At 41.6% G+C, this 25,533-nt stretch overlaps 1 protein-coding gene across 1 annotated transcript in view; it reads right to left on the minus strand.

The window, feature by feature from the left end:
* Positions 1–1,018: 1,018 nt before the first annotated feature.
* HSPA12A (heat shock protein family A (Hsp70) member 12A) overlaps positions 1,019–25,533 on the minus strand; it is a 139,749-nt gene continuing 115,234 nt past the window's right edge. Inside the window, exons 10-15 of the mRNA XM_067561295.1 lie at positions 15,425–15,596; positions 11,958–12,044; positions 11,250–11,354; positions 9,923–10,181; positions 7,007–7,110; positions 1,019–5,425 (exon numbers count right to left, since the gene is read on the minus strand). Coding sequence (XP_067417396.1) covers positions 4,791–5,425; positions 7,007–7,110; positions 9,923–10,181; positions 11,250–11,354; positions 11,958–12,044; positions 15,425–15,596 — 1,362 coding nt within the window. The 3' untranslated portion in view covers positions 1,019–4,790. The remainder of the gene's footprint in view (positions 5,426–7,006; positions 7,111–9,922; positions 10,182–11,249; positions 11,355–11,957; positions 12,045–15,424; positions 15,597–25,533) is intronic.

A 25,533-nucleotide genomic window follows, 5' to 3' on the forward strand; every position in this document is an offset into this window, starting at 1 on the left:
GCAAGCTGATGGTGTCAGAGGCAGATGTGGCAGAACGGCTGTGCCTATTCCTCTGTTGGTGTAAGCTCCATTATGGAGTTTATCCCAGTGGCAGAAGTTAGAATAGCCCCGCGCTGCTCTAACCTCCAGTGGGGCTGGATGGCCAAGGGTCAGGGGAGCTACAAACAGGTATCTGCAGCTGCCATTCCCCACTATGTCTGAGCACAACTAAGCCCTAATAGAGAATCAAAGGCTGTATCTTCTGTTATGGGAGCTCTAACTCATTTGTGTCACCTTGTATAAATATCAGCATTTCAAACTTGTTTTGCAAATACAGCAAAAAATTCAGATTGGTACAAAGAAACTTAATATTCAAAATAAGTTCTCGTTTAAAAAGCCTGAACAAAAAAGTGGACCTGAACTTCAAGACACTAAAACTCCAAATCAAGAACTGCATCACAATTCTGCAAATGGACTCTATCGTTAGAATAGTTCAAACCAAAACAGTAGCCACTGAATTTGGGTACAAAGACAAATAGATATAAATAGCCACTGAATTTGGGAATATTTATAATCCTGATCTAAATTCTGGGGCTTGAGACCAACTCAAATTAGTATCTTGAGGTTGTCTAATTAATGTACCTTAAGATACATAAACAGTGGCAATGTTGCTTCTTTAATTGTGCTGCCAACCATTTCCCAGCTCTCTCACATTGTTCATAATACCTTTGCAGTATACAAAAGTGCACAATACGCTTTTTGGCAAATATACGATTACAAAGCTGTTTGTGCCTCAGCTATATCTAACAATATATTTAGAGCTGGATCAACCTGCATGAGTCTTCTAATAATCTACAACATATTTCGCTATGCCATCTTTGCTCTGTTGTGCGTGTTCAGAAATAACCAAATGCAGTAGAAATAAACTGAAATATATGCCAAAACCCACTACTTTCTAAAATTACTTGCAAGACTTTTTATAACAATTTTTACATAAAACCCAAAGATGAATAGTAATAAAACACTCTGCCACACAAAATCCAGAGCGTTACTGTATTTTATTTGACACTTTTGAAGACACAAGAGTACTCAGGTACAATCCTAACAAGTTGTGAACTGCTCCAAAGGTCAGTGAAATTTGAATTTATCTTGCACAGAGAGGTGAACAAGACCACAGTGACTGATATTTTATAATATAGTTCAAGAATACTCCAAGCAGGTGAGTACTGTAATGTTATGCCCAACAACTTTTATACTATTCGTCCACTTAAGCCACTTCGTAGTATAAATATGCAGCTTGTCTCAGCTATTAAATCTGCAATATATAATTAGGCCTTCCCATAATAATGCATTAAATCTCCTGAACAGAAAAATCAGTATAAGAATACTGATACATGCTACCTTTACCATCATTGTACATTTATCAGACTCAACCACAACAAGCTCCTAACTTCCAAACTATAGCTAAGCAAGTTTGGGTCAAACTCTCAAGCCGTCACCCAAGCAGAACTTCCACTGAAGTCACAGGGAGTTTTGCCTAAGGATTGCAGGGTTTGTCCCCATGCAATATAAATAGCACAATGTAGTCTGAAATGCCTATTGATAAGTGTTCTGCAGGGAATTTGCTGCAGAATGCACTTGAATTTCTATTCCATAAACAACTCAATTAGAAACGTTTGTGTCGTATTACAGTTTCTACCAGTTTTACAAGCCAAACAGATGGTTCAATTCATGTTGTTAAAATGGGCTTCCATATGCCACTTACATTTTAAAGTTGTTTAAAAGGGCTACAAACTACAGCAGGTAGTTGCAGTGTAATATTCTAGTTCTGATTCTAAAAGGTTGCAGTGTAATATTCAAGTTTTAATTCTAAATGGTTAGATTTCTATTTTTTGGGTGGTACTAGGAGGGGGAATGGATTGGGGAGTGCGTGGTTGTTTGCTCAGCAATCCTCAATTCTGGGAAAATAAATTTGACAGTGCTCCCAGATTAGGCTGAAAGAGGAGGGTGGGGTGCAAAAGTGTGGAAACTCTTCTTATTTCACAACAACAGAATCTTTTAAACAGAAAGCTTGGATCAAATTTGAATCTTTAAAAGATGAATATAAAAAGTGCAGAGAATCACTGCTGTTCAGGAGCTACATTTCTGAAGAGCCACAGAAGCTCCCTTCATTCACTGTCAACATGCTGAAAAAGCATTACACATAAATAAGGGACCAAATTCATCACTGCTGGACCTCCATTCAGTTCATGTAACAGGGCATTATTAGCCTAAATTCTGCACTGACTTAAGGCCATGTAAATACTTTAACATCAATGGAGCTGTACAGGGTACAAGTGTATGGAGAATTGGACCCCCATAATTCAACACTGGATGTAAGGATCTTAAACCTGTTTTTCTTTATGCAAATCATTTTTGGCACTATTAGACAAAGTCTTGGGTCAGATCCTCAACTTGTGTAGACTGGCATAGCCTGGATCTGTCATGATATCTATCAACCTAGGGAAGGCAGTATAAGAACCTATCATAGTATCTGAAGGCTCAGGGCATGAGTTCTACATTTTCACATGTTTTACAGGAGAATTCATTCATTATTATGATGATGCATTCTTGAAAATGAAATGTGACCATCTGAAACAAGAAACAAAAATCTCAACAACTGACTAGAATGTCTGCATAATATGCTCAACTGTTCTGACTCGCATTTCAGGAAGAACGCTATGTTCTTTGACACACCAACATTTCTCTCCTATTATTATAAGATCAGCCTTGTACATTCCATATCTTATCATCTTTAAAAGCCTATGATTACAAAAGCTTTGAGAAACTTGGCTATTTAAAATTAACAGCTGAATGAAATCAACAGAGGTGAAGAGCATTTTTATACAAGAAAATAGCATCGTAGAAAGAAAGAGTCTGTACAATATTTAAATATTGTATATACATAAAATTATATTGTTCATAACTCATCTTAAAGTTTCTCTTATTTGTAAACCAGGGAAGGCAACCAAAAAAAATCCTTCTATTTAACATTTTATGTATGGCAAGCAGCAGGAAACAGAATGCCAGCAAGCAGAGTTTGTAATTATAGAAGAAATATCTAGCCAGATAATGTGGCTAGCATTTTCCAGTCCCTTTTTTATTTAATTCAGTATGGTTTTTTTTCACATTCTACTAGGGAATTCTGCAGGAGAGACAAAGAATTCAAGGGCAAAATATAAGGGCCCAATCCTGCACTCTTTTCTTAGGCAAAATCCCAATTAAGCAGTACCCTCAAGTAAGTAGTGCAGAATTGGGGCATAAATTATTGAAGTGATTGATAAAACGGTCACTAATGGCTTCTATGGTTTTAACCTATGCTTAACTAAAGGACAAGGGTTCAGCTAAACAATTAACATTTCAATGTCTTGAAAGTGTAATAAATTGCAGCAGGTAAAAAGGCAGCCTTGTTTAAAACAAAAATGCTAAAAGTATTAAAAATATCAGCATTTTTCAGCTGATGCTACAGTTTTATCCAAGCCCTCGAGATTGGATGTGGGTTTGGATTTTAATCTGAAATTCCCAGTTCACGGGTGATGCAGGTTTCCAGGAGTGGCTCGTTTGTAGATTTGTATGAAAGGAAAACTGCTCTGTCTGAAGATGCGGTGCTCCAGGTGTGAGAGTGTTAGAAGACATCTCAGGAAAGCAGTATCATTTGGAAAGGTCAATAACAGCACAGGCAATACTGTAATTCACCTGCATCACAGACATAGACCCCTGATCATGCAGTGAGCTCTGGTGTCTGGTTGGTGCTCATTGCTGGATTGGGGCTTTTGTCTTATGTCTGCCACATTACTGCCTGTTCAGCACACCCCACAAAATGTATTTTGTTGAACTAAAACGTTTGTTACTTTACAATTTATAACATTATTGATCCAGAAAACTTTCTTTTTTCACTTGTATTCACTTCTGGGAAAGTCCCAACGGAGCACTCTTCCAAAACGATTAAACTATGAGTTAACTGGTCACAAAATGCCTTCATAGATTTCAGATTAATACTGATAAAAAACCCTAAAATGGAAATTTTCCTTTGTTATTAGAGAAATTTCAAATCTAAACCAGGGAAAGCAATTCAGTTGTATATAAATAAGAGCTTTAAAAATAAAGGCAGACGTTTTCAAACCTTGAGTACCTAATGTGAGGCTTCTAAATCCGTAGTTAGGTACCTAACATAGAAGAATCCTGATTTTCCAAACTGCTGAGTATTGTCCATTTCTAGTGAAGTCAGTGGAAGCTGTTGGGGGGGGGGGGGGGGTCAGCATCTTTGAAAATCAGGCCTCTATTCTGTATGTGCCTAAACACAGATTTAGGAGCCTAACTTTAGGCATCCAGATTGGAAAAATTTGGCCAAAACATGTAGAACAAATGAACATTGCCGGAAAGTGATTTGTTCTCATACTCAGAAGACAGTGCTGATCAATAACCAATCCCCACAACAATCCTGTAGGTAAATTTTTGTAACCATTTTGGAATCTTCAGCTTTATCTTTAGCACCAGACAACAGTTTGTACTATTTAGCAGAGGTGGGATTTTCAGACATATCTAAATGACTTAGGAACACTGACTATCAATGGGATTTGTGCTCCTAAATCTCTTAAGACTTTTGAAAATCTCACTAGATCATTTAAGAGGAAAAAATACCCTTGACAAATCTCTACCTAATGGCTGTTCTCATCTAGCCTGCTGAAATTCAAGTGGATTTTGTCATATATGAAAGTCAGAAAATGGAACATTGAAATAATAGTCTCGCAGCCATGGTGGGGAGGGACCTTTTAGTAATTTAAGAAATCAATACCAGCTTTGACACTCTTAGATGTGGCAACATCAATGGCCATGGCTTTAATCTCAGTGTCCCCAAATTGCATTAGTGTTTTGATCTCCCTCCGAGTTGGCACCGAAGTATCAGCTCCTGTGAGATCCAGACGAAGAGTGCCACACTTTTTCACTCCCGGTTCAGTGATGAAATTGACATTATCGTGCTCTGAGCTGTAGATATTGATCACTATTACCAACTGGGAAGGCTTGGCAGGTGTGTAACTGCGTGACACTGTTTCTCCAAGAGCTACAGATTGGTCGGCTGAGATAAATTTGTCAAAGACGTCAGTGCACCAGCGTGTACCATCCTTAACCAGCAGCTTCTCTGGCGGGTGCTTCCCTTCCACGAACCGATTCAGGACCCCCACCCCATAGGTCAGAGGGGAACGTCGTACTTTGATGACAGCAGGGTCAAGGCCAAAAAGGACAGCTCCCTTGAGGATAGTGAGACCCACATCCTGAGGAATGATGATTCGACATTTTGAACCAAAAGCATTCTGGACAGCTTGTTGGAGTAAAGGGGCTTCGGCAAATCCACCCACCAGGAACAGAAACTTGACATTGGTTACTTCTGGCTTTTCAAACAGATCACCTAAACAGAGAGACAAAACCTGCTCAGCTGGGAAAACTTCCTAATGGCAAAATTCATTAGACTATGGAATAATCTCACAAGAGATATGCTGGGTGCCCCATCACATATATTCATGCACAGGAACAGAAAGAGATCACATGTCTGGAATGGCTCCAAGAATTCTGCCACTGCTAGCACATGGTGGTCACGCTTCCAAAGTGTCTTTTGCTCTGAAGGATTCTATTGGTGTGAGAGAGAAGTGTCCTGTATGTGCCCGTTTGGAGTATATCCCTCAAAATAGATAAAACATTTAAAGGAGCAGAGTCTATATACACATTTTAAAACTTATTTTTTTAAGCCACATTTTTATTTTTATTTTCTGCTAGATGAAAGCAGGTGGCGCATTTCTGTGCAAAACAATCCAACAGCCAGTCTGAGGGCAGAGAGGGAAGCCTGCTAGGTGTAATATCCCTCCTCACATCCAAGACTGCAGCCAGGTATTCCCAGGCAAAACTGACTGATGCTCACTTTAGTACATTTCATATAATCACCCAATTTTAAAATACATTAACTCTTTTGACTCCCCCATTTCAACTGAAATATATTCCACCTGCAAAATAATACCTCCTTAAATTTTTCTTACATACCTTCCCTCTTGACTTAAACCCATGTTCTCGAGTTTTGGTCTATCCAATAAACTCATATAGATCAAGTTTAATATTATAGTTACCCAGAGCAAGTTTAAACGCTTCAGTCACGTTGCCTCAATTATAGGTCAAAATGAAATAATCCTTGTTCTCTCATTCTCTATTCATATATAAGCTATTTTGTTGCATTTATATTAGTTGCCTTATTATGCTGTGCTCTAATATAATTATTCAGTTTTTCACATAGGATGCCCAAAATGGGACATTATATTCCAAATACAATTGTTTTGTGGAGGGTTAAAATAATATTGTTGTGCTTACTATACATAATATACTCCACTTGATACAAGCCTAATAGTCTTATGTTGGACTGAGAATTTAGATATTGGATTTTTCAAAATGGCCACGTCATTTTCCACTACTGTATTAATAAATCCAATGTTGTTTAAACCTAGCTTGCAATTATTTTCACCCAGATGCATCGCTTATTTATTTGTGTATTATTAGTGGTAAAATCGAACTGGACAAAACAATGAAGAACATATGTTGTGGGGGACAGTCCTGCTCGGCAGAGAAATGAACTAAATGTCCTAATATGTCTGTCATTCTTTCTGTTATTATATCCCAAGCATTAATTCGGATCTTGTCTGAAAGAAAGAAAGAAAGAAAGAAAGAAAGAAAGAAAGAAATTCAGGCAGCTTTAGTTCTGAATGCCTGATCAACAGCTACAGAGTAGCTAGAAATATCTATTAAGACACTTGCTGACTTGGAGCAACCCTGATAAGTCATTTCTGGGGTAATTTTGGCAAATTAAATTCCCCACGCAGCATTCATGGGGTCAAATTATCCCCATTAAACATAATTCCCAGTTCTGGGGCTGCGCTAGGTGAATGTCTGGAATAAATCATGCTGCAGTTTAAGTCCGGTCAGAAATTCATTGCAACTTGATACATACTAAGATGTTGAATGATCTGGTCAATTGTAGGTTTGAAAAGGGCATTCATTGCATCTGGACTCATCCTTAGCATTCCTTGGGAGGACCATTTGACAAAATCCACACTGCAACGAAAGAGCAAAGGCAGCTGTTAAAACGAGTTCTAATTTTCAAAGAAATGCACTGATGCATAGCCTTTACCTTAAGCACACATCACTTGGAGCAAGTAAAATGGCCAGTCCCTGTTCACCTGCATACTTGAGTGTGCCTCCCAGCAGCAATGTAGGACTGGAGAGAACAACACTTCTCCTGCTTTTTGTTTAATTGGGGTTTTTCTTGCCTGACTGCCTCCCAGCAGCATCACTAATGTTCATAGCCCTCCTGAAACACTTTATGTTCCCTCCAATGTCTGCTCATCTGAAACAAGGCTAATGCATCCCCCAAAAGGACATGATCCTTTCATTTAAAGCAGCAGTAGATCTAAAGGCCATTGCAAGTACACAAAGAAGTTTAACGGGCTTGGGAGCTCTAGGGACACAAACAATAGTGCCACACTTTGCCTGGAAGGCAATTCTGTTCTGAGCCGTGGGTTGTGAGGTGCAGGAAAGATGGTAAGGAAATGTTTGTTAAACGAATACAGGAGTAAATTATTCCACTGCTCACTCACGTGAGCTGGTTACAGCTGGATCAGTTTCTCCTTTTCATTCACACGTATTTAAGAAGTCACCTTTAGAAGCAGTTTTCATCCCCCTTTTGTTGCTTTCTCCATTTCTTTGGCGTTCACGTCACTTCCAATAGTTTCATGGGAGGGGAAAAGGGTTTGTAGTAGATAGAAGGGTACATTTTTTAAGTGACTTAGGAGCATAAGCCTGATTTTCAAAAGTGATTTTGGTTTAGGATGGAATTACAATAGGATTTAGGCTCCTAAATGATTTAAGTGGTTTTGAAAATTTTACTCACAAACTGGGAATAAAGAGGCATGGGTTCCAGTCTGCCACATACCTACTGTGTGATCTTTGGCAAGTCACTTAACCTTTCTGAACCTCATTTTCTCCAACTCCATCTCTAGCTGCAAAATGGGACTCAAGTTTAAATAAATAATTGACAAATAAAACTGCTTGTGTTTTTTTAAGGAAAAACAAACATTTGATTTGGAAAAAATTAATACACAGTTCTTCTTAGAAGTCAGAGAGTTGTGTGGGAATGTTATGAATACGGATGTGGTTGTGTGAAAGGAAGTAGGAGTGTGAGTATGTCCGTTTACAGAATGCAACAGATTCTTGGTCTCAACTCCATCTGCTTTGCACTGCTGTCCAGAATTCCTCCAATAGCCAGCTCTGTGCTACCAGCTCCTGCAACCCACTGCATGAAGGTCATGCTGGGGCTGGAGAGGAAGTGTGTTAGGCGTGGGACTCTCTGTGGAACTGCTGTAGTTCATAGTTTCTCAACCTGTGGTACGGGGTACGCGAGACACAGGCAGTGGGTACCCAGGGGAAAGCAGAGTGAAGGGGAGGCAGGCAGCAGCTGCCAACTTCTGGGGAAGCCAGAAGGAAGCAGCCCTCTTCCCACCCGGTCCCAGCTCCCAGATGGGAGGCGTGTGGCAGCCCCTGGCTTCTGGGGAAGGTGGGCGGCAGCCCCCGCTTCCTGCCAGGTCACAGCTCCCAGCTGGTAGGTGAGCAGCAGCCGCTAGCTTCTGGGGGGAGGCGGGCAGTAGCCCCCTGCTTCCTGCTGGGTCCCAGCTCCCAGGTGGGAGTCCAGTGGCAGCCTCCTGCGTCTCGCGAGCTGGCCTCGCAGCTGGGTGGCAGCTACCTGCACCCTGGCTCCAAGCCGAGAGACAGCCTCCAGCGCCCCGGCTTGAACAAGGGCAGCAGTCGCCTGCCCACATCCCTGGGTCCCAGCCAGCGTGGGGGTCTCTTCTGCCCCAGCTCAGATTGGGTGACAGTCACCCACCTCCTGGGCTGGCAGACAGGCAGCAGCCGCCTGCAACTTGCCCAGGTAGCAGCCCCCCTCCCTGGCTCAAAGCCCAGTGCCCAGAAAACTTGTCAACTTCACCGCTGTAGCTGAGCAGTGAATTGACAACTTTGACAGCCCCAGATTTCACCAGTTACCCTCTTTTCCTGTTTCTCTCTCTCACCCTCCTTCCCTGTCTCTTCCTCACCCCTTCCTCCTCTCAAATCTATGGCATAAAATTTGGCACAGCGCTTTTTTTGGCATGCCACTCAAAGCCTCCTAGCTTTGGCCAACATCACCTCTAGCCAAGGTACATACTTGAGTTGTGCACCCCTGGTGTAAAAGTGGTAACCCTACCCACACTAGATCTGACATCTGTCATATCACGGCCTTATATACTCAGCCCTTCCTCCAACATATGGCTCGCATTAGTTTGTAAATATAAAATCCCATGGAAAATTGAGTGTTGGGGTACTTATTAACATTTTCAGAAGTTAGGGGGTACCTGCTACTTAAAAGGTTAAGAAACACTGCTGTAGTTGGTGTAGGCTGCTTTAAATTACACCAGAAGCTCTTGTGGCTCCTGGTCAGACAGAACCAGGTAAGTGGGAAGGTGACTCTTAGCTGCATTGAATATAAACTCAGAGCAGCTAAGAATCTAGCCCTACACGTGGCCAGAAATACAGGAGGATGTCTCCATGTGGAACCTTAGGAAATGGTGCCATACAAATGAAGATTGTCTCATGGAACTCACAGAAAGAAGTCTAGAGTAGAATGCAAGTATTATGGAGAAAACCCTTAAGAAAAGCTTTAATATAACTTTCTTTTCTGGTAACTGTATCAGAGGCAGTATGATTTTCCCATCATTAGAATACATTTTCTCACTACAATCTATTACTCTACTTGAAATTACAAAATTTTAATTATTATTCTTTCCAGCAGTGAGTAGTTAATTATTTATCTATCAGAGTTCAACTGTCTACTTACTTGCTTTTTCTTAAAGCGTGTTCCACGCTGTGACCTCGAAACTTCTTATAATAGTCAATGAAGGAGAAAGGCAGAGTGATATTCAGTGGATTGGTTCTGTCTGGGGCTGCCGCCCTTTTGCGGGACTCAAATGCTATCATCAGATCCACCCAGGCAGCAGGACGCTTGATTTTAAATTGTTCAATAAAATCCTCTCCAAATATTTTACACAGCAGTCTTTCAAACTCATAGTCCACACCTACAGAACCATATGGCCCACCTGCGTTAGAAACAAAGCACATTGTTAACATACTGTATTGCTTATTAGAACTTGAACCCATCATATCCAAATACAGATCATACTGACATTGCTTAGTGATGATAAAATGCAGTGACACAGAGCACAATAAATGTATGTTCACTGTGAGGAACAGACAAAAGATACTGATCGCTCCATCTTGTACACAAGGTCAAGGCACAGCTTGTGTTCATGAATAGGTTGCTCTGCTGCACACAGAAACACATATGTTGTTCCTCTTTTATGGCACTGGAGTCACCAAGTGCTGAGTGACTTCTGCACCCATACAGAAGAGGACCAACCCAGGATTTCATGGGTGCTGTGAAAACTAAGGGATTGTCTCAGGTGGCTAATGGCAAAGTTCACAAGACAAAGCTCAACTGGATTTGGAGTCTGGGGTGGGAATGTAGTTTAGGGAGTTGGGTTTTACTTCCTGGCCATGGACCAATCACCATGTCATTTGATTTGAGATGAGTACACTTTTCCATCAGGGTGACGGACCCACTTGGTGCTTTACCCGTCGAAGTTAATGGAGCATGTGTGCTTCTACATGAATGTGAGGGAGAATATTGTTCTGTTAACAAATCACTCAGTTAATAATCTGGTGGGACTTTACAACAATCGTCTGACTGTCAGCCAGCCTATAGTGACCACCTAAACGCCTGTGTAGGTCACCATAATTTAGAGATGATCTATGAGAGATGAAATGGGAGGGGAGATGGCTAGAGTGTGAGTGGTTGAAGTCAGACGAACACTGGTGCTGAGCCTGAGTGAAGAAGAGTTTGATACTTCTTTATCTTCTCAAAGGAAGTTTTACTTTTCTCAGAGTAAACACATATATAACATTATTTAACCCTGTGTGTTGACTAGCAGTTTAGGCATCATATGAAATTAGCAAAACCTTTTGAATGTTGACTTTAACATAGGATGAATTATTAACTAAATTAAGCAAATAGTAAAAGATCACAGCACCCTTATTGGGAGTAAGAATGTAAGATCAAACCCAAAACACTATATAAGTGAAATGAGTAGGGGATAATGTAATTTTACCAGTTGCCTTGTACAGTTCCTTCAGGTGTCCTTCAGGCAGCCTGATCTGATGGACAGTGAGATCCACTGTGCCTCCTCCACTGTCAACAACTATGTAACGGTCACCTGTTATGCAACAGGAACAAGCATACATTATTTTCATCAGCATCAACACAATAGTCTACTAATACTTAAGCATCTAGCGGACAATACTGTCATCATGCCGAGCAGAAAGCTACAAACATCTGTATTGATGATAACTGGCTTGATAATTAGTAGTTCCGAATGGAATAATTTGCAGTGATCTATAATGGAAGTGAAACTTGTACACTGAATGCTACAGATTTAAGCACCCCTGTGGGAAGAATGTACCTTTATGATAAACAGAATTGTGCATGCCACCTGTGTACATTCCACTGTATTAACAGTTCTGTAGAAATGTTACAGTGCCACCTTACCTACAAGGTGTATTCTTGTACTTTAAAATATGGGTTCATCCCTCTAATAATTATCACCTTAATAATATGTGCTTTTCTAGATCATGCAAAATTCTAGCTCAGCCTTGTAGACTGAGAGCAGTGCATGCATTTGTATTTGCCTTTAAATTACAGTCATTTTGAGGATACCAAAAGCACGTAGTAAATACGTGGGAAGTAGTTTTGGGTTTGTTTTTTTTTGCCAGCAATATAAAACCAGCAAGAGCAAAGATCATTCAGGAAAGGACGCTACCTTCCTCCAATTCGGACCAGATCTCTCCTACGACATTTTCCACCAAAAAGGTGCGGCTCTGCCGATTACGACGTATGTGTTCCTTAGCTAGTCATTGACAGAGAAAAAATTACTCAGTATAAGAAAGCATGAACAAGTGATAGCATATAGTGCAGGAAGCAAATGCAAGCAGAATGAGAGCTTTCTATGTATCATTTGGTAAGATTCTAACAAAACAGATGAATAAAAATCGCTGCATTAGAATTAGGAATTTACAAACTGAGTTCTGGAAAGAAAAAAAATCAGGTAATCTATTCTTTACTTATAATAATTGGTTTTCAAATAATTCTCTAAGATTTTTTTAAAAGCTTTCTTTGTAGTACATATTTATTATATTTTTATATTAAAAAATGAAGATGCATTTTTGCCAGTAGGTGGTGTACTTGATGCATAATATAATCAAGAACTGGCTTAAAATTTGTCTAGGAATGAAGACACTTAGGCCAAGATTTTCAAAAGAGATTAGTGATTTTGCCCCTATTTTTGGTTGCCCAAGATGAGATGCCTTCAGAGGATTTGCTTTTCAGAAGGTGGTGCTTAATATCTCCTGAAAATGAGGACTCTCCAAGATATCTCCAGTTGAGCACCCAAAATCATTAGTTATTTCTGAAAATCTTGGCCTTTGTCAGTTCTGTGTTATGGACCTGAGTTACAGGAGCAAATCCAGCTCATTTTACTCAGGCAAACTTCCCAATGGATTCCAATTAGAGTTTTGCTTGATGGAGGACTACAGGGTTTGGCCCATTACATATGTGCACATACCAGCATAAGTCAATTTTAGTACATAGGATTTAAAAATGAAGTATAATCTTGTAATACATAGATATAGCAATTATCCATTTTATGAAAATTCATCTCCACAGACATATAAAATATGTAATGTGATTTGCTAAATGTTTCTGCTAGTGTATTTTAAACCTAGCTTGTGCAACTAGATGACTGCTGAATCATTTCCAGTGTAACTTTCACTCATCTTTACAGGTCATCTATATGATAGTATAGAAAAATGCAGACACATTCTGTGGTATAGCAAAAAATATTGTTTTATCTGAAATAATACCATCTAAAACTAGAAAAAAGTACACTGATAGTATATAAGAGGCCAACTATATTTTGCTAGCTAATGATAACACTACTTTACATTTCTATAGTGCCTTCCATTTGAAGATATCAAAGGGCTCTAAAAATCCAATGCATAAAACTTCAATTCTCCAGTGATGCAAGCAAATAATATTATGCTCATTTTACAGGATGAGAAGCAGACACAGAAAGGTAAAGTGACACCGGAATCAATGACAGAGCAAGGGACAGAAACACCCATTAAAGTCAATGGAAGTCTTCACACTGACTTTAACAGGCATTGAATCAGACCCGAAATACAGTCCTTTAACCATTAGATTGTGCTCCCTCGCCAAATGCAAACTTACCCTCACTATTATAAAGAGTACAACTTTTGTTTTGACTGCATAGCACTAAAATAGTCCTTGAAGTGCTTCTCTCTGTTTATGTTTAAAGGGTTTTCCTTCCTGATCTCTTCTCAGCTTTGCTTAGGTCCCTGCCATGCTTTTACTGAATTTTAGATTAAACCCCAAATTAATTCAATCTACTCGTTTCCATTAATTCTGACTGAATTAAATCCTTTTCGTCTACACCAACTTTTACCTTATTAAGTCAAGGACGTTACCTGTAAAAAGACTTGACAGAATCCCATGTTTTGTGAACAGACTTTGCCCACCAGGCAAGCCCTGTAGCTCCCTTTAACCAAACAAGAAAAATGCTTTCATTTCCATAGGGACAAATGCCCTGGAAGCCCAAGTAAGGGGTCATGGAAGGCCCTGAGCCTGTGGAACTGGTGTGGCTCAATTTAACAGGATGAGGCAGAATGTGTGAATCCACACATGGGTTTGCACCCTCTGTTCTGTAAGAGTTGTGTTCTGCAGTGGCTACATGAGTCTGAATAAGGATGGCAGCAACAGGGCAGGCGCAGAGGAATGACCAATGCATCGACAAATACATGGTTGCACCAGCCAAAATCACTTGCTTAGGGATGCACATTTGCTTAAGCTAGAGGTCCAGCTGCGAAGAAATTCTGTGGTCTAGGAACAGGGGGGGAGGCTTCTGTCCTCCTGCCCATTAAGAGACACCTCTGAGCAAAGCCTCTTTACCCAGCTTTGTACAGGGTGAGGATTTGACCTGTGATACTATTGAATAAACTCACATCAGGGTCTGTGTGGCATGAACCAAGCTAAAATGGTGGTGGCTAAATATTATTTCATCTAGATGGATAAGATATGTTATTTTATTACAAAGGACTCAATCAGTTTTACTAATCATGACATTTCTGGGGATAAACTAGGTCATCGCATGCTGTTAACTAAAAAAAGTGGCTTCCATTAAATACAGGGAGAAATAAAACATCTTGAATGGGTTTATTAGCTGAATCTTCAATTTGCTTTTGCTATTTTAAGCTGGAAAACATGACAAAGTACAAGATCTTTTGTCAAATTCTCTGCTTGGGTAAACTGGCAGAACTCCACAGCTATCAATGGAGCTGCACCAATATACACTAGTAGATAATTTGGACCTTTATGTTACAATCAAAACTTGCCCCGTCTTTACTGGGTAACTTCAGACTCAGTCAGAATGACTGGTTTAAAAAACTTTTGCAGCAAAAGATGATCCATCTGCAAACCAGTTAAATTATACTCCAAAGTCTGCCTCTCAGTGTAAATGAGTCTGCATCAAACCTACCCACAGGAGCTAGTAAAAACTCAACATTCACAGTAACGATAGATAACAACCATGATCTCTGAAGTACAATACTTAGTTTTTGTTCTAAGTTCAGACAAAATGCTGTGCCATATCACATAGCACAGTTTTGCTAACCACTGGTGAATGCTGACTATTTCACAGTGACCAACAAAATTATGAACCAAAAATCACCAAGTGCCCAATTCGTGACAAAAATTCCAGAAACATTAGAAGGTCTGATGGTGAATTCAAGTGTAATCGTTGTTTTATTAATACCGCTAGTTTAACAACTCATGATTGGCTCACAACAGTAAACTTAAATCTGCACTAGGAAACAATTAGCTATTACATTAAAATAAATCAGTAAGACCCCAATCTTGCAAACACTATGCCTTTGCTTAACTTCAAACCTGTGAGTAGTCCCTCACGTCCCAATAAAGCCAAGAGTGCTACCTGCATGCTTAAAGTTCAGCATTGTGCACATGCGTTTGCAGGATCAGTGCCCAAGATAGTCAAATTAAAGCAAATAGTGAAGTTTACTTATACTAGCCTGTAATGTTCCACTAACACAAAGATGCAACTATAACCTACAGGAAATGGTAAGAAAACTGCCCTAATGACCAAATCTAATGTAGGCCAAAGGCACAAGATCTCAAGTCGGTTAGTAGAAGAGGTACCCTGTGTAAATCCAGCTCCTACGGTGTCACTAGGGTTATAACCATTGACAGGTGCTTTGCTGCTCAGGTCTATCATCTGGTGAAGACGGAGCTTTCTGCAGTAGATGGAAGCAGCCTCAGGTTCCAGGGCAATTATCAGCTGCTCGGGGTTTTCAGGAGTTGCCATTCCTGCCTGTGAGACAGAATCATTCAGAGAAGTGGGGTGGGAAATAATGTAACCAGTCAGTCTTCACCTCAGATGCACTTGGTCGGTGAACTACGAACATTTAAATCAACACTGCATTTTTTCCTAAGTTAAATGCCACTAAAGAGTTGCTATCATTGGCTAAGTATCTTGGCTTGGAAAAAATTATGCTTTCATCTTCACAACTTTGCAGGTTGTAATTGGGGTCGATGCATGCACTTACCATGCTTAGTATCTAGTTAATGAGGTGAACACACGATAGGCAGAGAGAGAGAGACAGCTAGTGGAGACATGTTGAAATCCAGGGTAAACTGTCTATAATCTGCGCTCCTAGTTAACCCAGCTGAATCTAAACTTCTCAAGAGTCCCAACCTTCTGTCAAGAAACGGAGAAATACCTTTGCCCTCCTTTCCCTGTAACAAAAACATTAACGTGTCACTCTTGTTTTATTTTGCATCACAACACACAGCAAGTGGATGATGCAGTGGCCGTTGTATCAGCCCAGCAAATTTTGTTCACGTGTGGCTGGGGCTGAGAAATTAATTTTGGAGCAATGAACGTTCCACAAGTAGCTCTTGCAGAAAGCCAGCAAGAGGAGGCCTCTGAAGTCACTAGTATGTATGATGCCCTTTGCCAGATACTAATCTTTTGACTTAGAGTTGAGTTTTCCTATTCCTATCACTCTTACACACATCCATATTCCGCAATGATTTTAAGATGCTCAGTATTGCCAACGCATGTGTTCAAAATCATACAGGCCCCAAAACCATCATGAGACTGGTTTAAAAATCAAGAAAATTTTAACAACAACATTTACAGTTCTTTTCTGGTTTGTGAGCCTTTAGAGGGGGCATGTTTTCCAGGTTTTCTCTACAACTGTAAGGGCTACAAATTTACTCCGCTCACCCCCGCCATGAAACCTAATCACATGACTCCATGAGTTGGGGCTTTATGAAAAAAATACCAAATATCACAAAAGTTGGCAACACTTTAACTTGTCTTTTCTCCTACAAGCTCCTTGCTTTAGCCCCTAGACTCTGATTTTCTCTTATGAGAGGCAACATTGACATTTCCAAGCTCCTTTAGTTCCTACCCAAGTTGAGGTTTTCTTGCTAATGTTGTGTATTGGTAAGCTAAGTTCCTTGTTGCTAAAGCATGTTGGTAAAGAGGAGAATGGTGTTTTTGGTTTATTTGCTTTCATTGTCAGTCTCCCAGGCAACTTTTGGATGCTTTGATTCATGCACATACACTGTCACTGCACGAGAGCTTTCCAACAAAGGCACAACACCACCTAAGATGTGAACAAGCCTTTAATACAAAAAACAAACAAACAAACAAAAAAAGTGGCTCAAATGGAAAAACTGCTGATCTGAACTGGAACTCAAACAGTTCACATAGTCTCACTTTGTGCTACAATAATAAGACAACTGCTGCTTGTACGTGATGGGAAATAACTAGTTCGCATGAGAAAGTATAACCGAAAGCAAAGCTTGTTCATAAGCCAGTGCTCAGGACAGACTGCTCAGCACAACAAAAGTGATTTTTTCACCATTTGTCTTCCCATCACCTTGTTCTTTTCCTCTCACTTGTAACAACCATACGAGACCAGCACTTCCAACAAAAGCTACACCCTCCCCACTACTATGGGGAAGAGTGAAAAAGGAGAAATTGTAAGGTAAGTAAAGACTAAACTAACAAAAGTTGTTCACTGGTTTGAAAACACACAAACCATGAACTCTGTGCACTGTGCTCAGTTCACTATAGGCCTTTTCTCATGCTGTGTAGCATTTTACTCCACAAGTAGTCTCACTAAATTCAACGGAGTTATTTATAGAACTAGGCACTGTTCAACAGGAGTACAGGTGTCAAATCTGGCACCTCTCTCGTATTACATATTAAAAAAGCTACACTAAAAGGAAGTTATTTTGACTTCACAGCCAAGCACTCAAAAATTAGGAAATGACAAGTGTACAGTTGCCTATGCAACCTCACTGTTATTTCCTTTTGTGTCCAACCTATGCACTGAAGGAGGCAAGCGTCATGTGAAAAAAATGGTGTGTTAATATAATTAAAAACTATATTAGACTGCAGCCGCACAAGCAGTCAGAATTAATGTTGCACAGTCGACTGTCAATTAGGAATTTCCTAACTTTTGAGTGTGACTTTGCAACCAAATGTAGTTTTTAGTATGTAAGTTTCTAGGTTTTTTTTTCTCTAAAAGAAGAAGGTAAAAACAAGTTCTATTATCTACAACTATAACAACATCCTCTCCTCTCCATGGATCACCAGCAAGGTTTGAACCCTGAACCTTCAGCATTGCAGCACAGGTTCTATTTGAGTTATAGGACTAACTACATTGGCAAGCAGTCGTTGTCTGTTATCCCTAGGGGATGGGAGGGGTGGGTAGGCTGTTGACACCATGTGTTGGATCCAATGGATAGTCAGCAAGAAGCCTGCCCTGGCACGCTCTCTCTCTCCTCCCCCTGAGAGCTGGAAGAGTGGCTCTGCCCCATACAGTGCCCTTAGAGGGGAGATAGGATTCTGAGGTCACACACTGTGTCCCAGGGATGTGGCTGGTGATGGAAGTCCAGACTGGTCTAGCTCTTCCCCCATTCTCACTGCTCCAAGGCATTCCCAGCACAGTGTGTGTTGCACAGCAGTGACGACATGAGACCAGCTCTTTAGAATGCTTTGTGTCCAGTCATTCTGATGAACTCAAACCATTATCCTGGGGAACACATTCAGGAGAAAGTACATGGCAATTTTAACAGTCAATAACTCAACTAAACCTGAATGCAATTTCATGAGGCAAAGAAAAAGCCTTTTTCTAACCCAAGGGCTTTCTCCCTGCTGAATTTCAAAGGGTAGCTGCAAACAATGGAGGTGTTAGTGCTTCTCAGAACAAAACTACAAGAATGTTTAATCATGAAAAGTGGTATGCAACCTAATTTTAGGGGTCGGTACGAGCTCTCCCAATAATATATTATGCGTTTGTCTATATATGAACATGCTCATAATATACAGTGTAACACACACAAACACGAATATGTAGAGACAGAATGTGTGGACTTGTGGGGAGGAATGTGGTGCTGAAACTTCCCTGACCGCAGCACCCTAAATATGAATGGTACTTCACAGACACATAAAAGACAACGTCACTGTCCCATGAAGGTAATGATGTCAGCTGAGAACACACACACAAGGAGCGTGGTCAAGGACTGGGTGGAGGGAAGAGTAGGACAAAGACAACAGGAATAAAAGGACATGGCTGTGGAAGATGTTACAGCCTGGGAGTGATGGGTGAACAGGCTCGGTGCTCTGGAACCACTCTGACTGAAGTTCAGACCATCCCTCAAGGTGCACTCTCGCTCGGGCAAGCCTCTTCGGCTTCCGAGCCTCCTGGGTCTGACCTCGGAGCATTCAGCACCCTCTGTTCACACCATGAGTTCCCCGCAAGGGAGTCCACCTGAATGGGAGCCCTGGGAAAGCCTTACACACACCCCGAAGGGGCCATGCACCTCTAACTTCGCAGTGAGCAGAGACTCTCAGCCAGCGTAGTAAAACAGGAGGGTTTATTAGTCATCTGGAACACAGCATAGAACAGATCTTGTTAGCTCAGAAAGTAGGAAGATTCAGCAAAATCCATCTTGGGGAGACCCAGAGCCCCAGCCTCTCCCCCCAGAGTCTCAAACTAGGAGACTAATCAGCTTCCAGCAGCCCACCCTCAGACACGCCCAGTTGCCTCTCCTCCGTCCTTTGTCTCTTTCCAGGGCAAACCAGTCACCTGCCTCCACCTTTCTCTTTGTTCTCCAACTTCTCTGGGTGGCTCCTTGCAGAGGATGGGCCCCCGTCATCAGTTGCCAGGATATAAAGTGTCCAGCCATTATCTGGGCCCAGTCATACCTGCCCTCTAGTGGTCTGTGCAATGATCATACAGCCTTGTCCCACCATCTAGATACTTGGGCAACACATAGGGGAAACTGAGGCACACATAGAGTAGTCATACAAAACATTAAAAAAATTCTGACTTTGTCACAATGCGCCTCTGGGGCTAAGTGTAATTTTTGCCTTTGTGTCTTTCTTTCTGCCTTTCTTCATGCTCTCAAACGTATGCACACACATACACATACAACTAATAAAAGGGGAGATTTAGGTTTTAGTGGGCTGTAACAGGTATGGTCCAGGAAAAGGGCCCTGGAATATGATTCTACATAGATCAATGTGGAAGCGCTGTGGCTCCTACTCCGGCTTAGGCTATGGCGCATTGCACTGCAGCCTCACATCCTGACTCAAGATTGGAGGCATCGACTTCCCCTCTCCAGTCCACTCAGTTTGCATAAAGCTCAGCTACGTAAGTAGCATCAAGGAGGCAGACCAGTGTTCTCTCTGCACTATAAATGCATAAAAACCAACTCGTCCCAACACAAGGGCAGTTTGTTTCTTCATGACCACTGGATTTATCTCAAAGATGTAACATAGATTATTTTCTATTCTGAGTATCTCATCTCTGAAAACTTATTTGATTGTGCAGCGAGCTAGACTGTAATCTTCCAGGCTACTGCTATGGATTCTGCTTTTATTCTCCATGTAGAGTACCACAAAAACCATCATGCTCCATGCAAATGTTAAATAAAAATTAGCCGACGAGACGAGACTTTCGGTGGCGGCGGCGGCAGGGGGGGGACGGACGGACACGGGACGACGACTTTCGGCGGCAGCAGGGTTACATGGGGGGAACGATGCCCTCCGCCGAAACCCTGCCGCCGTTTGCCCCTTTTCGGCGGCAGGGTTTCGCGGGGGTGGCTGGGTGGGGGGACTTGCGGCGGTGGGGTTTCGCAGCGGTGGGGGAGGCAGGGGGGAACTTTCGGCGGCGGATTCGGCGGCGCGGTACGGCTCGCGTACCACCCAGCCTTCTTTGAAGTACCACCGGTGGTACGCGTACCACCGGTTGAGAACCGCTGACCTAGACCTTTGTGACCATCATCATCCTTAAATATGCACAGTCTACAGAGGACCATTATGCCAACCTGAGACCACGGCGTCACACCAAGCATCCTTTAGTGGAGTTCCCAGATCTGGCTCAATTCTGCAAATCCATGAATATCTGGGGTGGCCCTGTGGGCAGCACCAGGCAGAGTTAGGCCATGTTGATGGACGGTTTGAGAGCAGGGTGTGCTGGGGTGTGTCAGTCCATCCTCGTGACGTGGTCAAAGAGCATGCAATGCCGCTTTTGAATAGAATGAGCGACTGAAGGAAGGGCAGATCTCTGCAGGATGGGGACATTTCACACAAAGTCAAACCACATTATGCTGAAGATTTGGTGCTGAAAGCGCAGATGGAATGCCTCTAGCCACTCCAAGTCTGCCTGTAAGAGGGTCCATGCTTGTGCCTGGTATAGCAATATAGGTAGCACACAGCTTTGTTAGATCTTGAACTCTGTCTCAGCACAAAGACACTTTTGAGACCCTGCAGAACAAGACTGAGATTCATGTGTTGAACATCCGTCTAGATAAGGTACTTCATGGCCATGAGGGCCATGTATCTGAGCACCTCACAATCTTTAATGTAATTATTCCCACAATACCCCAGTGAAGTGCTATTATCCCCATTTTACAGATGGGAACTGAGTTACAGAGAGGCTAAGTAATGTGCCCAAGGTCATACAGGAAGTCTGTGATGGAGCAGGGAATCAAACCCGCATCTCTTGAGTTCCAGGCTAACACCCTAACAACTGGACCATCCTTCTTCTCCTATGAGTATTGTTTTTTAAGATGGTGGGAGCAGCCTGTCCTGAGCCATTCCAGGAGTCTGGCACCCATCCCCATCTTCAGGTGACAGACTGGGGAAGATAAAGGGAATTCCTACATTAGAACCAATCCAGGATCCTGTCTCCAAGCACCCTTCCTCTGGGAGATACCAGAGTATTAGGGAGTAGGAGTGGGGGGGGGGGATTTTTCCTGGATTGTAGTGGTTAGTGTATTTTATTTTAAAGTTTATAAACTTGCCTGGTAAAACAATTGGGTAACTTCAATGGAGGCACAGTGATCTAAATTCACTGGCCTCAAAGCACGTTCCTACCTTAATGACAGTTCCACAGAGGGGAAAAAAGAAGAAAAGAGCAGTTTCTTCTCTCTACTTCTGAGAACAGTTTTCAGAAGTCTCCTGATACTTGAGTTTCATTTTATTGCAGGTGAAAATGCCTTGATATTTTAAAACATGAATTTAAACAACATGCTGTAGAAACAACATCATTCTTCTGGCAAAAATACAGGGAAAATATGTTGTCTCAAGCTGTGATGAAGCCAACGGCCATTCGATAAGAGGGAATGAGCTAAGGACTTAGATGACTTAGAACTGCAGGTGGCGGCAGCAGAGTTAATTGATCTAGCAGATCCTTCTACAGCCCCACTTCTGCAGTCAGATCCATGCAGATGGACCCTTATGCCTATACAAAGTCCCACTAATGTATAGGGGTCAACTTGCAGAACAGATTGCAGAATTGGGGCCTAAATCAGTGTTAAGGCTCATGGTAACTCCATGAGTTGTGTAGCTGCGCTGCCCCAGAAGCAGAAGAGAGGCCAGTATTTCTCCCTGGTTCCCCCTTGATCCAGAAGGAAAGTAAGTTCCACCAGTCGTTTACCTGGCACAGCTTACTTCCCACTCCCTATTGACTCCACTGTGCTGGCCAGCACAGGGAGAAGTGAACGGGACGGACTCAAGGCATCACCCAATCCCTACCCATATGCACAGAAGTCAGGGTTGATCTCCCCCTTGTACCGTGACCCAAGATGATAGTAGCTCAGACAGAAAACGAAGCGAGAGATGCAAGTTTGAGAGATATCGCTCAGAATTTCGTTCTGCTTCATAAAGTATAAGCTTGTTTTTGTTTCAATAAAAGTCATTCTCTTAACCATACAGCCCCCGATTCATGTACGACAGATGCATAGCTTGAATGACGGACATAGTCACATTGGTTTCCAAGGGACTGCTTGTGTGCTTAAAAGCAATGCAGGTGCTTAGGTGTTTTGCTGCACTGGGGCCATAAAGATAAATAACATATTTAATATGTGGACGAACAGCCTCTTTGCAAGCTGGAATGGACAGTGTGTATGGAACAAAGTAATTCTATTCTGGCCTCTAAAATGGCTTTGCTAGGGGATCCACATGGGCATTTGCAGGCATAGCTAGGGTAATGCTCCAGTACAGCCACCACTGTGGATGCTGTACACACACCTAGTAAGAGAGAGTCTCTGCCCCAAAGAACTTAATATAGATAGACAAGAAAAAGCATGGGAGAAAAGAAGTATTATTATCCCCATTTGACAGATGGAAAACAGACAGAGAGATTAAATGACTTGCCCAAGGTGACACAGAAATTTGTGGCAGAGCTGGGAATTCTAGTGTCACAACTCCTGAGTTCCAGTTCAGTACCTTTGCTACTAGCCCAAGCTTCCTCTCACAGCTAATTAGGCAGCTATTTAATTTGTGCATATAAGTACCAGTTGGCGTGTGCAAAATCTGCAGGGGCAGCTATTGAGACCAGTCATAAAGTTGGCCCTATACAATGTCTGCAGAAAGGTGATGTAGTTATTAAGGTACTGAGTTCTACAGGCTGGTATCATTCACCCAACTGTTATTCTAAATAAAGAGCAGCTGTGAATAAACAGCAAATTCTGGATTTACCAGAATTTTTATTATAATTACTAACAACAGGAAAACTGTGATTGCAAGTTCTGCAGAGCATGACATTTGTAGGGATTGTATTCTGTTACTGAACTAAACCAGCAGAACTGCAGCTGGAAATTAAGTGACTTGTGAAATTAACACTGTTTAAACTAATCATTTCATTGTGTTAACATATTTGTGATAACATCACCCACTTCGTACATCAGTAAGTGAACTCCTCTTTAATCCTCCTCCTTTCACATTAGCTAGCACTTTCTCCCAGGGCATCAAACTTGGATGTCACAAATAAACAACTGAGATCTAATTACACAGCTGAGCATGCCAGCAAAGAAGATGAGCAACAAGGGAAAAAACTCACTGCATTAGCACAAAGAAGCTCTTAAAGGGGTAACCTACCTGAACAATACACTTAATGCCATGTTGTTAAGTCTTTAGGTTTGATACTTAAGAAGCCTTTTCCCAAAATATTTGAAAATCATGACGCTGAGGCATCTACACAAATGCACACATGCTATCATTTAAGCCTTCAGAATAATCAGACACTCACAGTACGGTAAGTAATACATGAATGGAACAGAAGGTGGTCAGATAACCAAGTTAACTCTGTCCACTTATCTGCTTAGGGCCAGATTTTCCAAAGTGCTCCGCACCCACAATTGGAGCTGGATTTTCCAAAGAGTTCAGATTGCATTTAGGCACCAGAATGAAGTGAGATAATAATGGGAGCTGCTGGGTGCTGAATTCCTTTGAAAATCCAGACACTTTTGTGTAATTGCCTCAGTGGAAACTGAGAAATGCTGAACGTTTTTGAAAATCTGACCCTGAGTGTTTTCAGGCTTCGATCCTACCAGGTGATGAGCTCCTCAACTCTCACTGCAGTCAAGAGAAGTTGAAGACACTTAGCACCTTGCAGGATCAAAGACTTACCCCATAATGTGTTATTTTTTACAATATATTCATAGCCGTAGTTTCTATTGCTGCCTTTACTTGAGGCCATACAACAAATTATTTGCCCTCCCCAAAATATTTTTATCTGTCTTCTTACAGTGGCACCCATCACCTGAGTGCTTCCCAAGAGACAATAATCAAGCCAATGCTCTCGATATTTGTGAAAGGTCAAAAAGCCACTTTTATTAGAAAATTCACATTTGTGAATTTTGAAAGATCTGGAGGAGGACGTAGACAAGGTAACCTCTAAAAACCATTTACTCTAGTGGATTAAGAATGGGGCTGGGAGACAGGATGTCCTAAACTCTGTTTCCATCTGTGCCCTGACTGCATTTAACACTTTGCATTTACAAATATAAATATAGTATATAATTATTGCTACTCTCATTTCTCTCAGCATCAGCTTCCCCATCTGTGAAATTAAGTGACAAGACAAGGATACTCACTCACCTACTATATATTTGGTTGTGGGTTTGTGTAATCAGGTATAATGTTTTATTTCACTTATGGCAAAAGGCAATAGCCTCAGTTTGCAGATGAGGGAAATTGAGGCTAAGAAAGTTTAATTGACTTGCCTATGAGGCAATGTAGTCTGGTGGACTGAGCACAGGACTGGGAATCAAGAGACCCCCTGTGGTATTCCCAATCTTGATCTTGTAGTGTTTTAAACACACTGCATAGCAGCAAATGACTACACAATGTGAAAGGCATGGGAGAATTAGCCCCTGTGTAATTTGGGCAAGATTAATAGCCCTCAGTCTTATGACTGTCCTGTTAGCTTTCCTTGAGGCCTCTCTTATCTCCCCTTTTTCTAGTGATGGGTATAAACTGCTGCTATATATTTATAGCAAAATGGCGAGAGTCCTGTGGCACCTTAAAGACTAACACATTTATTTGGGCATGAGCTTTCGTGAGCAGAAACCCACTTCGTCGGATGGATATATTTATACAACATTTATCATTGTTTTAAGAACGCTTTGGGGCTGGCTGTCCAGTCCTCTAGCCTTCTCCACTCTCTGTGAATATAGTCCTCCTCCCTGGCATCCATTTTGGTGCCATCGCTAGTTTACTTAGTTCCTTCCCTTTTATTTTCTGACACCCATATCCTATAGGAAACGTCTCTGTGTCTGGTATGTTCCCCTCACTCCTTCTGGTGATCACAGATAACAGTTGCTATGCTCCCCAATTATCTTGCTAAGTGCTCACAGGTTCCCCCCATAGCCTCTGCCTTCTTATATTTTTGACTTCACAGCTCTTACCATCATTTCATTTTCAGCTCTAAACACCCCTA

The sequence above is a fragment of the Emydura macquarii genome, unplaced genomic scaffold (assembly GCF_026122565.2).
Source record: "Emydura macquarii macquarii isolate MOO-44397 ecotype Brisbane River unplaced genomic scaffold, CSIRO-AGI_Emac_v2 contig_2372, whole genome shotgun sequence".
NCBI lineage: Eukaryota > Metazoa > Chordata > Testudines > Chelidae > Emydura > Emydura macquarii.